The sequence below is a fragment of the Phalacrocorax aristotelis genome, chromosome Z, assembly GCF_949628215.1.
Source record: "Phalacrocorax aristotelis chromosome Z, bGulAri2.1, whole genome shotgun sequence".
NCBI classification, from domain to species: Eukaryota; Metazoa; Chordata; class Aves; order Suliformes; family Phalacrocoracidae; genus Phalacrocorax; species Phalacrocorax aristotelis.
In genome coordinates, this window is record NC_134311.1 from 65,948,537 (window position 1) to 65,966,335 (window position 17,799).

The following is a 17,799-nucleotide window of genomic DNA, read 5'->3' on the forward strand; positions in this document are numbered from 1 at the left end:
AAAGAAAGAGGAAAATGGCCCTGTGAAAACCCAAAGTTGTGGGTTCACAAGCTGTGTGGACCTGCTGGATCTTCCCATTACAATAGTGGGAAGAAAGGGTTGCTTAGGCTGGTGCAAAACCATTATTTCAGGGCTGTGTTTCAAGATAACTTAAATGCTTTCAAATAGAAACTGTTTATAGTGGATGAGTTAATTCCCAGCTTGTCAAATACAATTCACCCTGATTACTGTCTTATGAAAGATGGTATTGTTTTATCCTCCCTCAGAAAAACTGTGAGGGTGATGATTGGTTCTTGCTTTGTGCTTACCTGAGCCTCACTGAGTCCCAGGTGCCCATGGGTGGCTTTTCAGAGTCATTCTGTTGGTCGTTCACATTAATTACTCCTTTTAAATTCAACTGATTATCTCATGAGTCCCCATAAATGATAAGGTATCCCTGCCCTTAATTTTTAAAGGACCAGCTATACCTCTCTAAACCTTGTGTTGGTTTGCTTGTTTTACTAAAATCATACAGGCTCTACCTCCTGGCTTAGGCATGTCCACTCTGACGCTTCAGAGAAGGACCACTACTGCACTCTTCCACCATTGGCGTTTGAACGGATGGTGTCAGAGGTTAAAGTACAAAATAAGCAATTAAAGCTGAAGATAGGAGTATCTACGTCTTGGTGATTCTCAGAACAACTTCAGGTGTCAGACTATCCTCCTCTTAGCTTGCAGTGGTCAAGAGTACCAAAATCAGCTTTTTTGCCAGCCTTTGTTGCTGAAGTAGTATGGCAGGAGTTAGTACAACCCTGTAATGCTCCTTATATAAGTGGATTCTTTACTGGTTACATTCAGGTTACTGATACCTAGTTCAGTAAGTTCTAAAACTAGGACTTAAAAATACATGACTTTTGGAGTACAGTTATATCTTTATTGGAGTGCAGCTAGAGTCCGAGCGGTTCTAGACTGTCAGAATCGTACAAGTAATGGAAGGTGTCAGGCAGTCAGCAGGTGCTACCCCAAGGAGCTGTGCCCTGGGAATTGCTGCTGCATGGACAGGGTTAAAGCAGCATAGCCTAACCTGCCTTTCTGAATTGTGGCAAACTGGAACACTGGTCAACAGCAGCATTGCTGTTTCTCTAAATAAAATAATAAAGCTCTGATAAACATGATAAAATGTATAATTTGAAGAAGCTGTTTTACAGAAGAATTTCCAGTTGTTTAGATCATGGTCTGGTTTTGGCTTAAATTTAGTTGTCTGCAAAAACTCCTGGTTTGCAGAGGTAAAGCTGTGTCAAGCTAAGGTAAAATGTTGCAAGAAGTTAGCTGTTGGATGCCTGCGCTGAGAATCTCCCCAGCGTGTGAAATGCAATATTATTTGATCTTTACTAGAAGGTCACCTCCACTAAGGATCCCTTACCGGTTTCACTCACTGGGGTTTTTGCACTGGCTAAGCCATGTCTCCAGAGCAAAGGGCAAACATGCATGTGAGAGCTCTGCATTTGAGCGTTTCACTGTGATTTGAGAAATGCAAAGGAGATGAGGCATTTTTGGTTTATTCAAAAATTACAAAAAAAGTCACACCAGAACTTGTGACAAGTGAATAAAACCCTTTTGTTAAATGTGCCAAGCATAAAGCCTTGCAGTGCAATTTATAAAATAGAACACAGCTTGGAGGTGTGCTTTACCCCGCTGTAAGAACTGATTCTGCTCCTCAAGTTGTGTTCTTTGGGGTCCGGATGGGACATGATCGGAACACACTCAAGTGCCCTTTTCTTCTGTACTTTGTGCAAAACAATTCTGTAGACCCCTGTTATGGAGCTGCGCGCGTCTCTCCCCCGATTATTTTGAATGTGCTCTTCTGTGATTCCCAGATCTTCCAGAATATTTTTCACTTCGATTTCTTCCTCTTTGAGTGTACTGATGTCTGATAAATACTTTGGATCCAGTTTAAACGGCTGTAAAGGTTTGGGGTAGGGTATTCCTTGCATCCATTCACTGTTCATAATAAGTTTGACTGAGTATCGTTCAGTTGGTACTGGCTGAAGGACTCCTTTTATCAGTTTCTGGCAGGTTTCTGAGAGGCAGGGAGGCAAACTGTATGTCCCTTCAAGAATGCATTTTTTCAGTTTGGCCACCGTATCTGCCCGAAATGGCATGATGCCTGTCATCATGAAGTACAACAGGATTCCCAGTGCCCAGATGTCTACATAAATGCCAACATAGTTTTCATCTCGGAAGAGTTCGGGGGCAGCATAGGGAGGAGAGCCACAGAAAGTATTTAAAGTTTCATCTCTCTTACTTATTGTGCTGAATCCAAAGTCTCCCACCTTAACACAGGTGTTACTGGTGTAGAAGACATTTTCTGCTTTCAAGTCCCGGTGAATGATATTATTCTCGTGCTGTAGAACAAGAGAAGACCTTGGTATTAGCTTGTTCACGGGAAAGTTTGCAAGTGACTAGCTCTTACCACTGATTCATTACCACACAGGAGAAAGGGAGTTACCTTGGAGAAAGTCAGAAATAAGCATTGCAATGAAATTGGAACGTTGAAGTATTTAAACAATTTTAACCTAATCCTCTGCCAACACAAAAACGATAGAGAGGTGGAGAAGATGGGAAGAAGGATGCTGCTATTTTTATTTTTTAAGAATAGCAGTCTCAACTTGTTAACCTATGGCAACTATTTTCCGGGGCAAATTTGTGATTGCATCAGGGCTAATTCTACAAAACTAGGTATCTTCATGTGCAAAATTATTTTTTCAGAGTTCAGAACACTTGCTTTTGCAATTACTATATTTCTGTAATGATATAGGTAAAAAAATAATTTCTTTTTAACTAATTCCATTTTTGTATTTATTGTAAGCTTGTGGATTTGTGATGTGAAAGCTTCTAGTTCACCGAGTGAAGATAATCAGAGGTAAAGTAAGAAAGTTCAACAGTTCTATTGTGTAATGTCCTGTGAGGAACTGGTGGTGGCATTTCCAAAGGACCACATGCTTGTGCCTTGTGGTATCTCGTGTTGTTGCAGGACACCAAGTTCACTGGTGTCTTTTAGTTTTAAAAATCTACAATAAATACATATGCTGTAACTGGCACTTTTTTCCTTAGGAAATGGCAGTAGTGGCCAAGGTCTCAAACTGAATTTGCTCTGCATAGTGGCGATACACCTGTCTTGCTTAGGTAAGGGTTTAACTTCGTCTTTGAAATAACTAGGAGGAATGGATGTGTTTGAGGGCTCTCTGCCCTACCCACTGAAGTAACACGGTGCACGCGTATCTGGAGGCAATAAGGAAACCCTTCGGCACCCTAAGGTTTTTAAACTGTCATCAAGAATAGGCAGGGATCTTCCATCCTCATGTGGACTGGCAGCGGTGAGATGCAATTTAAGTAGCCTGGATTTGATGGCTTAGCAAAAGCAAAGAGTTTTGCAGAAGTCTGCATGTACAAGTGAAGAGGTTGGCCAGCTTGGTAGTCTGGGTTTAATGCTAAGAAATAGATGCGACCTTGAAATGTAAAGTAGGTTCCAGTAGCTGCAGAGTACCTGTCCTATGGAACAGGTGCTGAAGCTAATCCGTCACATAGAGGACATATGATAATTTTGTCCAAATGTATAAAAAAATGCATACTGTTTGTGTATGCTACGAGCAGTTCATAACGCAGTTTCTAGATGTCTGACCTGGGAATACCTTTGCTTTTGACTTTGCCTGAGGCTATTATGTGGCAGGAGAACATGAGGGGCCAGAGGGCATCCTCCGCCAACTTTAACAAATAACTAGTTTTACTTCACAAACTTGCAGAACTGGCTTCCCCTGTTTTTATTCTGTTGTTTTAAGTAACTGTAGTTACTATGCAAGGTTCAGGCAAGATGGTGCTGAAGTAGTTAACTGCTGCCTTTCCACCTTTACAAGATGCATTGGGCTCTAGAAAAATAGCATCATACTAAATCTAAACTCTGAAGACTAGGCAAGGGGAAGTGACTTGTTGGGTGTTAACGTCACAGGTTTGTGCCAAAGTGAGGACCAGGACTTAACTGTCTTAAATGCCAGTGTCCCACAGTCACTAATAAGCAAGCCTCTTCTCTGGAACACTTGCTTCTAGCAGATGAGTGACCTTATGTTTTGAAATAGGTGGAGGGAAGAAACAAAGCTTTGTTAGCTGGTGCCTATAGCAGCTTAAAGCAGGCAGGAGAATGCTGTTGCGGAAGGGATGGTTCCACCCAGCAGGTGTTCCCAGTTCAGTCCCCTCCCAAAAGCTGTCAAGGGAGAGCCAGTAACTCAGGGTGGATGTGAAAGCTCTCTCAGATGCCTTTAAGACAGCTCTTCTCTAGCTATTTTGCTTTTCAGAAATGTGGGCCTGTAATCCTAGTAACAGTAAACCTACTCGCTGAAAACCAAAAGATATATCCACAAAATGTGCTAGAGTAGTGAGGGGCAGCATGCCTGTGGGAGAAGAGCAACTTACCATGTGCTTGACAGCAGACACAATCTGGGAGAAGATTATTTTACACTCTGTTTCTAGCAGCTTCCCTTCTGTACTGATTTTAGTGAAGAGCTCCCCACCTCCCGCATACTCCATCACCAGGTGCAGCTTTGAGAGCGTCTCCACCACTTCGTACAGCCTGATGATATTTGGGTGGTGCAGTTTTTCCATGCTGGATATCTCACGAGACAGCAAACGTTGAGTCTTCCGGTCTAGCTTTGTCTTGTCCAAAATCTTAATTGCAACTCTCTCTGAAAAGAAAAACACTTTTGCATGTTGTTGATGCAGTAGGTACAGATGGTAATGTTATTTCTTGCAACAATGCTTGGCTATAGAAGTGCACTAACATTTTATCTCTGACCCGTATAAACTAAGCTGCAGAGGCCTGCTAAACCCTGTAATCTTTCACACACACCCATGCCCCTCTCCCTCTGTGGCACCCTACTGACTGCTGAGGTAGCTAAGGGATGGTAGAATATTGCAAGGGGTCAGGAAATCATGTGCTGGCTTGGTATGCTCCGCTGCTGTCAGGCTAACACGTGTCTGATAGCCACAGTTACAGCATCTGATTTTGGGGTCTGATGCTGGTAAAGAAAGTGTGCGCTTTCTTTCATCATTAGCTCAGTGCTCTTCAGATGAGTGCTTTGCTTTAGAGTTGACAAACTTGGGTGTAATTTAGGGGCTCTGGCTATAACCCTGCAAGTTTGTAAAGGAGAGGTTTTTAAGCTGGTACAATTTACAGAGATCTTCCCTAACCTCTTATCCCATACCCCCACAAATTCTCAGTTAGCAAAACCAGTGTTGTAGAGGTTTGTCTTTTTCAGGGTAGCTGTGCCAGGTTTACCAGCACATTCATGTATGAGTAGTTCTTGGTACCGTACATTTTTTTGTCTGTGTGCCACAGTATGCTGTGAATGCACATCAAAGATTTTATTCGGAGGAAGGGAAAAAAAACAGTAAAGTAGAATAAGTTGCAGGGATCTTGTAAGACAGTAAATCTAGCTGTCATATGTTGTCCTGGTAATCCAAAGCTGCTGTTAAGTTCTACATGTTTCTGTAGCATATCTACAGTGAAGCCAAGGGCCACAAAACATGGATATACATCTGCAGCTTTACCACATCACCAGGCTAGCTCAGAGCAGTATGAGTAGGTCAATCACAATTGCCCATATGTTTCTGTATTCATTGGTAGGTTATGGGTTTTGTCTTTGCTCTGTTGAATACAGCTGGTGTTTGAAGGATTAGTCTGGTTAAAATAGGTTTACGGTGGCTTTGTACAACTTGTCAGGACAGCAAAATTAAACCGGATCATGGCAATAAAAACAACTGTTTATTCTTGGGAAGAAGGTTTTTTCCCAAGAACATCTTAGTCAAACATTCACAGATTTCTTAACAATTAATCACCTTTACAAATCTTTCAGAAAAAAGATTCCACCTCTGTTTCTACTACACGGGGTAAATAAAACCAGTATTGTTTACTTGCTGCTTTAAGAGAAGAGTGAGAAGGCCATTACATTTGTACATGTGTTCTGGTATAAAAGCATTCTAAATGATTTTACTTCATGTGATAAAGTTATTTAACTAAAGTGTAGTATTTCAACATATCTAAAGGAAGCATTAAGGACATAGAAGCATATATCTCTGTACAGATCAAGAAAACTCCATGCTTGGTATATTTACCTTTCTTAGTAACATACATGAATAAATTGATCCCCCTACTAAAGTCCAGCAGATATTCCAGGCAAGTGTGATTCTTGTGAAAGGTGCTGACTTATCCCTTGATGTGCCTGTTTTCAGAAGGAGCCTGTGCTGAGTATAGGGCAGTCTTCCCCACGCTGCTTCTCTCTGACCTGTTCCATACTTTCTAGAGTGCCTGTTAGGAGAGCAGTGTGGTGCTGGTGGTAAATGCAGATATTGCATGGTAACAGCACACAACTCTGATCCTGGCAGAGCTCTGACTGCTGACCTAGGAGCAAAAGACTAAAACCCTTGTCATGTTGATGACCTAAACCAAAAGGAGAGAGCATCAGTTCTCTCATTTGCACAACTAAATGCTTGGATACTACAGGAACAACAATTCTTGTAATCTCAACTATGTAACTGCATCCTTTCACCTTGATTTTTAAAAGTTTGGGGGCATTTGTGCTTTAAAAAAAAATGATCTTCTAGGTTAAATTCCTTCCCTCTCCTTTTGCTGCAATTTACTATTCCTCCTGGTCAGTTTTCCTGGAAAGTTTTAAAAGGAAAGGAAAGGGGGGAAAAAAAAAAAAGGTTTAGAACTGAAGGGCCTGATCCTGTTCACACGCCACCATAAATCAGGACCGAGTTCCTTTAAATCTACATCATTGCACTTGCATATGGATGATACACAAAGAAAACCAGCCCACCTGAATGAAGTGTAAAAAACCCTGACACCCTCCTTTTCTTTTTTAAACTTGTTCCTTCTGCTTCCAAAAAATGCTTGGTTTACAAATCCTGTATTACCAGTGCTGAACAGAAAGGCATTTTTAGCATGCAGCTTGTTTACCAAAATACTAAAACTGAGAAGCAAGAGATTGATTGGCTATATGCAGTATAGGCTGAGGTATGAAGAGAGCTAGCTGAAGTCTTAGTAAAAGAAGTTAGGAAATGGTTGAAAAATAATTTCAAGAAGAAGTGGTGTATGCTATGATGACAAAAGGAAACAAAACACAAACAGAACCAAGTTAAAATTGCTTAAAAAAAACCCAAAACACTAGGTACCTGGATGTTCCTGCCTTTGCAATTAATGTTTCACATTAGACTGGCTATTTCCTAGTTGCAAATTTTGGATGCTTTTAACGGCATCTATTCAGCTGTACTCACACGCTATATTTGTCAGCTGGAAGGTATGTAAAATAAAGGTTACACAGAGCTTAGGAACTTAACAGTCCTTACCAAGCAACTCCGCAGTCTCTGGAGAAAATCTCTGCCAAAATTCAAGTTAATAAAGTGGGCAAGGTTCCTGAATGGCCCAATACACATTGTGGCACCAAATATTTTCCTGCATCCTCTAAGCAACCAAGACAGCCCTTGTGAGAGGAACAAGGTTTTTCAATCAGTATGATCCTGTAGCTTCCCCACCCCCCAAACCCCACCTTTTTTCACATATCCTGCTGCAACAGATCACAAGGGCTACAGAACAGCACACGTGTAATTGTCACAAATTCTTATCTTAGTGAAGCATAAAATTGTTTCCTTTTTAATATAGGCTGATGTGTAAGGAGAAAGACCATGCTTAACACTATGGCAATAACTGAAGAGCTGAACAGCCCCCTGACACAAACACCTCCCCCTACCACAGGGACCCAAAACAGCATTAATAATGAAGCCTTGGTATTTATATAATCAGTGAAAAAAAAAAATACTTGTACTCATTAGCACTGTGCAGGACATCACTTCATTACCAACAACACAACAATGTGCATCTACTGGAAAAAAGAATCCTGTTTGCGTGGGGTGGTGGTGTGTGTATGCATGTGTGCAAGTGTGTGCACACGTGTGCATGTTCCTATCCTCCTAGCCTCATACTGTATTTTATGAGGACAGATGAGCTCACAGGCAGAGATGAGTCAGATGTTTATCCTTCATCCATCCTTCCTCATCACAGTTGCAAACCTAGTATTGAGAAATGACCTCCTTGCCCAGTGAACATTTTAACCAAGGATACTAACAAACCAAAGGAAAATAACTTGAGAGATTTCTGGTGAAAAAGAACCTTTTCAAGAAAACAGTTTATGGTTTTGGTATTCAGTTTGGCCAAGCTTACTGTATTCACTGAAGTTCAAAATTTTTCAATCAATCAGCTCTATTCAAATGCTAAAGAAACCTATCTCCTAAGTAAGTTCAACAGGAAAAAGGTTCATCCCAATCAAATTTATAACTTCCTTTCATTAGCATTCCTCCTGTTGCCAGTACAGGAGTAGCATTTCCTCCAACAGTAAGCATGAGACAGTTTTCTCTGGAAGGAAAAACAAAATCACAAAACAGAAAAGGAAATAACTTCCTGTGGGCCAAGGAGAAGAGAGATGCTTTTCTGACACAAGGAAAACTGAAAAATCCACACCCTGTTGAAGCAACCCTTAGGCATAGGCAGGCTTAAATTCAGAAAAAATAAATACCGTCAGTTCCCCACTTTGATGTGCAGTGCAATAACTGCATCATACCAGGGGTAAATGTGAGCTTTCACACCTCTGCAGTCTGAGCTAAAAGAGGTGGTCAGAGAAAATACCAATAGATAATACGGCATGAAGGCTTTGGGATGTGTCTTGTTCTCTCACCTGTAAGATGGATGATGGAGAGAGAGTCAATCAAATGGGAAAGGAAAGACTATGAGGAAAAACCCAGAAGACAGTAGTGTACAAAGATATGGAGAAAACTTGCATTCCCTGAGGGAAAACAAGAACAATTTCCATTGTTGTCTGACAGTCAGAGGCAGAAGAAGAAACAGGAGAGATGAAGGCAAGTTCTTAGTTACAACTATAACTGAAGTGTTTGCTGCAGTTAACCAGCCTTTCTAGGTCTTCCTAGCACAGCATATAGGATGCTTTTCTGTTCTTGAAAAAAGAGAAATAGTTGACAATTCAACACAAATCCTGGTTTGGCTCTACCAGAGCTCATTTCCCTGCACCTGCTCAGCCCACACCCATAGCCCCCATCCCAGCATCTTACAGTAATCAACCACCTGCAAATGAATCAGCAAAGCAAGCATAAAATTTCTCACCAAAATTACTGTGACCACATAAAAGCTTCATCCATACTAGTAAAATCTGCAGTGAAACAAAGCCTTGCTAATTCTGCCTGCAGGCAAGAGCGTGCCCAGACAGGCTGCCTTGGGGGTTCACCACGTACAGCCTGCAGTCTATGAGCTGGGGCAGGAAAGACGGCAGGTGGACAGGACGAGTTGGAGGAGGGGAGGCACACCTCCATGCTTTAAAGTGTGGGGTGTTTGAGTCATGGGATGGGATGTGGTAACTCCATGAAGTGCAGGCATTAATTTTTCTTGTAATAGCTGGCATCTGGAGAAAATTTCTAGTTTCTTTAAAGCCTAATGCAAAGCTAAGCATTTATCTGTGACCCTGCCCATAGATTCACTCAACAACAACAAAAAGACACATACAAATGATATGTGTATTTAGGGTTTGGACAGCATCTTTGCTCCCAAAGAGGTCCATTTGTATACATACAGAACTAGGGCATTCAGCACGCAGGTGACCCACACAGCAGTGCCTACCTTTGGTTAGGGCATGAATTCCAAGTTTCACTTGCGAGAAATTCCCACTTCCTATTTCTCCTCTGACTCGATAGAAGCCAATTCTCTTTCCCAAGGTTAATTCTTTCACCACCTTTTCATTATGGGACATATCCTGCATTAGTTTCTCAAATGGGGTCAGCGTGTGCTGCCTGCCCCTTTCATCTTCTCCATAGCACTCTGGGTGCCCATTGTCTTCTCCGCTGTCCTCACGATGCCACCTGGAATAGCGATGTTTTCCAAGACTTCCTCCATTCACATATCCTGTTGTCATAGTCTATAGGGTAATCACTTCCCCATTTAACAAGATGTCCCAATAAGGAGTTTGAATGAAATAACTCTGTATGAATATTCAATCCTGCACATAATGGACACTGTGACAAACTTAGCAAAAAAAAAAAGCAGCTTACTGAAAGTCCAAGGATTAGTTTGGAAATTACTTCAAAAGCAAATCTGGCGTATCTACATCTTGCAGTTCAGTTCAAAATCAGAGCTAAAACTGGAAGCTGTTTACATCTGTCTCTCGCTAACCGATTTAGCATGTCAGGCTCTTCATGTATAAGGTAAAAGAGACTTTGCAATTAAAACTGTAAACTTTGTGCAAGAAAGCAGCAAGTTGCTCACTGACTATGCAGTACATTTGACACAGGCAAAATATTTGACACGAATTTTCAGGCTTCAGCTTGCTGCTTTGAAAACTAACGTGATAGATAAAGCTCAAACAGCTGATTAACTGCTCTGAATAAATCCAAATGCTTCCAGTTCATTTTGAATAGCTGACCTTCGAAGCGTAGTTCTCCTTGATTCTGGTACCCGTCCAAAAGCTGAACGTAGGGTTTGCCTTTGATTCATTCTTCAGCCTGTGAGCTTGTCACTGTGCCCTGAAGCCTTGCTGTAAAAAGTTTGTTGCCCCTGTATTTCCTTCCCACGGCAGGTTTAACAAAGCAACTGATCCTGGAAGATGGCAGGGAAAGCATAATCTGTGCACCAGGCAAAAGAAACGCTGCACTTCAGTATCCCTGCAGTCACATGGCAGGACAATACAGGATTAAGTAACTGCAATGTCACGTTAACCCTCCTTTATTTAGATGAGCTTTCTTTAACGCCTTGAGCCTTCTCAAAATTTTGCCAGACGCATGGTGTTCCTAAGCAGACAGATGAAGAAAGTCATTAAAACCTTTACATAACAGCCATACGCTTCACCCAAATGACAGCACATACCATTTCACCCATTTAACTGTTTGTTTTACAGCAGAGACGAAGTCCTTGTTCTAAATACACAGCAGTTACCTTTAAAGCAGTACACCATTTTTTTTTTCTTCTTTGCCTTTCTTCTTTAACCTTGAAAAATAGGAGCTGATCAGCCACTGCTAATCACGCAGCCGCGTGCCTGAGGGCGGTGAGCTGGGCACGAACCTCTGAGGTAGCGCAGGCGGCGGCGATGCTCACCTCCCTCCGCCCCCGGCGCTCAGCCTGCGGCACCGCCCGACTGACACAGGCAGGAAACACCTCGCTGCCACCCTGTAGAGAATTAGAGTAGTAACTCAACGCCTGGGGCTTAGGGAAGGTAGACAGTCACCTAAGGTGCCACACTGGGAGAGGGCATGTGACACTGCCAGGTGGAGCTGCCCTCTAAACCCCAATCTCCTGTGTGAGCAGGAGCAGCAGGGGACAAAGGCACAACATGAGGGCAAAGAAAAGGCAGCTGGCAATGATTTCATTAAATGGGAATTGGAGTGGCACAGAAGCACGTGGCTGCTCCTATGGAGAGGCCGAGGCTGCTCCTTGACCTGGGATGCGAGTGACTTTGCAAGTCACTTTCCCTCTCTATGCTGCGGCCACGTTGCCCCCAGCTCTGTGCAGGGAAAGGGAGAGAGCCTGGCTTCTCCTTGCCCACAGGGCACAGGGGGTTCGATCATTTCTCCCTGTCACTCCTCTGAGCCAGGGATACTTCTTAGTGTGCATGTGGCTACTTAGACCTGACACAGTTTAAAACTGGAATGGAGGAAGAATGTACTTTTTTTCATGACGCTTCATGATAAACCCGTTACTCTTTTTATTTTACTCCCATTGGAAGGAAAGGGCCGATTTCATAGTTGACAGAAAAAGTACAAAATAATAACAAATAGACATATGTTATTGTCTGAATCTAAATAGAGGCAAACCCCTGACAAATACTACATGTATGCAACAACTGTTGGCCGAATCCTGAAATTATTAGTAGGGGAGAGAGCGAGTGGCAACTGAACAAAGCTTTCAGGATTCTCCTGTTAAACCAGCTTCACTTAGCACCAAATCTTCTCTCTAACTTTAATATTTGATGCCAAGAAAGAAAAATCTATGTGGGAGGACAACCCCTCCCCAACCAAACCAAAAACCCACTTAAACCCAAACCTTACATTCTCTATTTGTTCTGCTTCTCTATTTGAGGAAAGGATGATTTCTTGCAGGATTGCCCAAATTCTGGCCCACAGTTGTTTTCTGTTTTAACCTGTTTCATGTCACAATTTTAAGAGCATTTTAGGTAACAGAAGACTTGTTCCATGAGACTCAGCTGTATTTCACAGTTTTAGTTGTGGACAGTACTCTGGCAGAGCAGGCCTTTTGGAAGCCACTTGTCGGCTGTACAGTGATTCAGGGATTAGACAGGCTGAAGTCTCTTCCCATTCTGCTGTTTGATCCTGAGGAAAACCACAGCAGCTCAGGTTGTCAATACGAAGGGTCTGGACAACTCCATGAGCAATGGCTGAGGTGCCCTGTACAAGCTACAAACTATTACTTAATTAAGTATCTTTGGATGGGCATTGACATCCTTATCATTTTACTGAAAAACAGCTGTAGCTTATGACTATAGCCTGAGCACTCCCAGAATGGCAGGTGTGGACAATTCTGCCCTTGTAGGAGGAGAAACACAAAACTACAACTCATGGCAAAAAATAAAAGAAGAAAAAAAAAAAAGGATGCTGTGGAAACCTGAGTCTTACGAATGCCAGCCTATTCAGCATTACAAGTCACCCAGCTAAAGACCACCTTCTGCAGAGGTAACCAGGGCCTTTGCAGTTAAGCGGCTGTACAGAAAGGGATGGCTGCATAAGAAGGATTTCCTTCAAAAAGACCTATACAAGCCCCTGCTGAGTACATTCGGTAAAGGCCCAGTGAACGTGCAGTATCACAGAGACAAACACACCACATGGGAATGCCAGGACCTTGCAGGGATGGAGGGTGTCAAGAGAAAGGCGAAACTGTGTTAAGGCATCAGCACATGGCTCTTCCAGGATTTGCCCGTGCCAAATTTCTCCTGGGGCCCAACATGCTCCTCTTTAGAGGACAGCCTACCATTAATCTCCCTTCCAGGCTTCCCACTAATTGTCAACTCTGCAATCTCCTGGTGCTTGGCCAACTGGCTAGGTTTCCCCTGTCTTTTAAGACAAGCTATTTCAGTATTCCTGGAGTTAGCAGAACATATACCATCTATTTATGGCCTACGTTCCTTCCTGTAAACGAAACAAGTAAAATCAACCCCGATACCATACAAAAAGGCACTGACTGCAAAAGAAAATAATTCTGAGAGAGAAGGGAGAAACAAGGAAATCAGAAATCATCCAAATACAATGAAGGACAATGATTTAATATTTTTTTTATTCAGTCTGCTTCACTGGTGACCTGAAAACCCTCAGGAGAATTTATCTGCCCAAATTATTACTTTAAAAGACAAAATAAATAAGCCAAAGAAAAAAATCCTACAAAAAGCAACACAAGACAGAGTGAATATATATATCAAGCCTTTAAGATGTGTCCCAGCCCAACACTCCTCTTGTTTGACCTTGTTTTTCAAATATTTCCAGATACTGAGATTCTGGTCCTATTTTAAGAAGCGCTCAACACCCTCAGGCTTCAGCTGCAGGCTGTTTATAAAACCCTGCATCACAGCTCTAGGGAAATTTAGAATGAAAGGAAAAAGGATCAAATCAAAAAAGAGATCACTGGAGATACAGACTTCAGTTCCTAAAATCCCATCTTGGCAGGTAAATAAAAGTGACCTGGTTTTAAGGAGCTTTGAATGGAGCACCTGTAAACATAGAAGCAGCTAGATCAGGGCTCCAACCACTGTGTTTTGCAAATTGGGCTCTTTTATTAAGTCTGTCTTTCAGAGAGGCAAAAAAACCATTCAGCTTTGTGTGCTTAAACTGCTGCAGCTCCTATTCCAGTGAATGTGAATGAAGTCAGACTGGATGGTCTCCTACAACTCAAACCCTCAGAATAACAGGGGCTTTAATGCGGATGCCACTGGATATTCCAACACATTGACCGGAGTTCCTTTTTCAGCCCTCTACTCTCTAGCCTGAGGAGAGCAGGATTTTGAAGGTATTTCCCTAGGGTAGGGAATTAGCTCGATTTGTTTGACTACCCTTGAAGAACACCTTGTCTCCTGCTTAGTACATTATATGCACCACGCGAACTGAATTTTAAGTAGCAGGGATTTTTTTTTTTAAGTAATCCGTGAGAAAATACCAACCCTTTGTTATTTACCTTATCTTTGAAAGTTCCATTATTACAAGAAAATACTGAAAATCTCATATATACATATGTTTGGAAAGCCTACCTTTCATAAAAGATGAGATCCCAGCAGAACAGTCCACAAGACCTGTACCACAGACCAAACCTGACACAAAAGGTCTCCTGTGCAGCCACACAGCATGTTCACCAACACAGGGGACATAATAGCTCTACTTTTGCTCGGGTAATATTGGTTGAGTGCATGGCTGTTGCGGCTAGAGGCAATCAATGTTTGTTCCAGGTTTGTCCTAAGCACATCTTCTGCATTTGAGTAAGAAGCACTCTCAACGTTATTTCTGTGAATGCCAGAAAACAGAGTGACTACATAAAATACGCACCCCAAAGCTTTGTGTGGATTCAAAACAGACAATATACCACAATTACAGGCAGACCCGTATGTTCCCAACTCTGGTAGGAGGAAATATGAAGTGCATTGACTGTGGAGAGCCTCCAGGAACAACTTCCTCTCTCTGCCCAGGCCCACGTGCCATCCATTTCAGTACATCCCAGAATTGCTACTGTTAGTTAGCATAGCAGTCAGTTTGCCAAGTACTGTTAAGTGAAAAACAGACATATGATCAACTTCATTCTTAACCTTATAAATATCCTTGCCTCAGACACAACATTGTTTTTCCACACATGGAATATTAACATATACGGCAGGGATATATAGGCAGGGATATATATATATGTTTTTTATATATATAAAACATAAAGGCAATATAAAAAAACACCATACACACTTTTATAACCATGCAAGTACAACAACACGAGTATTATACCAGGTGGAAGTAAGAGTTTTTTAGGACAGTGGAATGGGAGACCGGCCCTGTACAACAGACTATGTATAAGCTCTATTTACTTTTTCAGTTAAATGAAAGCCTATTTGTTTAATGCAAGATAAATGCCACAGTATTGTAAGAGAATGACTGTAACATGCATTGTAGCAAGTTACAGCACTCACTCGTTCCATCACCTCATTTAGCACATTTTAGGTTGTGACGAGGCACAATGGTAGCAACATGTAAATGACTACTACCCATGGGGTCACACTGTAACAGCAAGTCTTCTGACGGTCTGACTCAGCACCTAGAGGGCAGTCACCTTCACCTCCTCCACGAGCCTCCCAGTGCTGCCACATAACAACATGCGGACAGAGGGTTGTTTCCTCACACATGTATATAACTTTGTATATTATTTTTGGATGAAATGGAATAGCGCAGGAGTTATTACTAGTTAAGAAAGAATCACAGTTAGGAGTAGAAACTAGCACCTGAGAACTTTAACAAGACAAAAAAGAATGCTTAGGCCAGACAAGAGGCTATTAGCAATGAATGCTCCATTGACAAGCATCTCCTAAAAGAATACAAATCAGTAGAACTTCAAGGACTAACAGTGGGAACATCCTGCTACAAAGAAGGGTGTGAAGATAAGGGAAGGCCAGAAATCATCAGCAGTGACTGCAGGGAACATCTTGGCCCAGAAGGCGCAGAAGCATAATTCCAGCAGAGGGAGGTTGTGACCACCAACTCAACTGAGGGACTAGCCCCACCCCCCCACTCTTAAGCATGCACAGTGAATTAAAATCACACTGTACCTTTAAACTTAAGCAGAGAAGATAGAGACCAATGGAAGAAGGAGGTGCCCAGCCAGGTCAATAACTATGTATGAGATAGGTGAGGTGTGTTAACTTTCATGTATAAATGTCAAAAAGGAATTATGGTAGGTGTGCATGCTAGGAGGAATTTTCCTTTGTGCAACTGGTGCCAAATACAGTAATGCCTGCTCTTTAATACACCTGGTATTACGGAGTTTTATTCCTGGCTTTCGGTGACAGGGTGACTTCAGTCACTTGTGGCAAGCTGTCCCAGCACATCAGCTGGAGGCAAGTCAAAGCACGCTGCTGTCCTCTATGCACATCTTACACAGACCACAAATGCAAGACTATCATCAAGTTCACAAAGTGAAAGAGAAGGCTAACAAAATAATAATATTAAAGATCATGGACTCTATTATGTTTCCTGCTGCACATTACTTGGTAAAACAGAACAGAAACACCTTCAAAAGCTTCCATGCAAAACCTCACTTGATGGCCACAGCACCAAGAGGGGAAGCAGGAGGAGGTAACCAATGGTTGTATTGTACTGACTTCCTCACCGCAACAGAAGGCCTGATCTACATGCTGTCCTGATTTTGGCAGGGATAGAGCGAATTTTCTTCAGAGTAGCTAGTATGGGGCTATTTTTCAGATTTGTGCTAAAAACACTGTTGATAATACAGGGATGTTTTTGTTGTTCATAAGTAGTACTTACATTAGTCAAGGACTTTTTCAGCTCCCCGTGCTCTGCCAGGTGCACAAGAAGCTGGGAGGGGGCATGGGCAGGACAGCTGACCCCAACTGACCAACGGGACATTCCATACCATATGGTGTCACACTCAGCATATAAAGCCGGGGAAAGAAGAAGGAAGGGGGGGACATTCAGAGTGATGGTGTTTGTCTTCCCAAGTCACCATTACGCATGATGGAGCCCTGCTTTCCTGGAGATGGCTGAACGCCTGCCTGCCCATGAGAAGGAGTGAATGAATTCCTTGTTTTACTTTGCTTGTGTGCCTGGGGTTTGCTTTACCTATTAAACTGTCTTTATCTTAACCCATGAGTTTTCTCACTTTTGCCCTTCTGATTCTCTCCACCAGCCCACCCGGGGGGAGTACTTGAGCAGTTGTGTGGGGCTTAGTTGCCAGCTGGGGTGAAACCACAAAAAATGCCAAACCAAGAAAATATGAAATCCCGGTGTGAAAAGGAAAAAGAAGCAACCCAAGAAGCTCCACCCTGGCACACACTAACTCTAGCTTGCAACATATTCTACAATTATAACTAAAAGGACAAGACAACAGACTTTGCAACCTATTTAGAAGTTTAATAAGCTTGAGCCCTGCATACTGAAGCAGAATACAGGTGGATGCATGATCAAGTGCCCCGCCCCTGAAAGGCTGAAATCTTTATCTTTTGGGTTGATCCCACATTCATTCTGGGATGGACCCCTAGAGACAAACACAGGTATTTCCCTGATGGAACCTGAGCTCTCACTCAAGGATCTTACCTGCCCAGCTCGCTCCCAGAGCCACTGACTGGAGACAGGTGGGAGCATGGAGAGCAGCATTCAACACAGGTCACTGTGGCAGAGAGATTATAGATCCAAGCAAGCTCCCACATTCATTTAGTCCAAATTCCTTCTTGCCAAGAGCAGAGAGAAGAAATAGAGGAAAAACCCACAGGTGTGACCTAACCTATGATCCACTGCTAAAAGACCTCACCGTGATCTCTCATAGATAGTCACTGTCTGTGTCCTGGGAGTGCTACAACCTGGCCCACAGAGAGCCACCTAGCAGGTGGACCATCAGGCTGGGCCAGCATAAGCACACTCATCTCCAGACGATACCTGGACCAGTGTCTGCAAGCCAGCAGCAGCTCAGGGGAATGCTGCAGGGCTACTGACAGGCAGTTCATG

The 17,799-nt window shown here is 42.6% G+C and overlaps 1 protein-coding gene across 2 annotated transcripts; it reads right to left on the bottom strand.

The window, feature by feature from the left end:
- Positions 1 to 1,522: 1,522 nt before the first annotated feature.
- On the bottom strand, positions 1,523 to 10,706 carry NIM1K (NIM1 serine/threonine protein kinase). Of its 2 annotated transcripts, XM_075079647.1 has the most exons (4): positions 10,515 to 10,706; positions 9,716 to 9,954; positions 4,447 to 4,715; positions 1,523 to 2,384 (listed from the first exon to the last, which is right to left on the bottom strand). In XM_075079647.1, exons 1-4 carry the CDS (start codon positions 10,583 to 10,585, stop codon positions 1,635 to 1,637), a joined length of 1,329 nt encoding a protein of 442 aa, XP_074935748.1. In that variant the 5' UTR covers positions 10,586 to 10,706; the 3' UTR covers positions 1,523 to 1,634. The 2 variants fall into 2 exon arrangements, with proteins under 2 accessions (XP_074935748.1, XP_074935747.1); XM_075079646.1 differs by lacking the exon at positions 10,515 to 10,706 and having other exon boundaries at positions 9,716 to 10,473.
- Between the last annotated feature and the right edge of the window lie 7,093 nt (positions 10,707 to 17,799).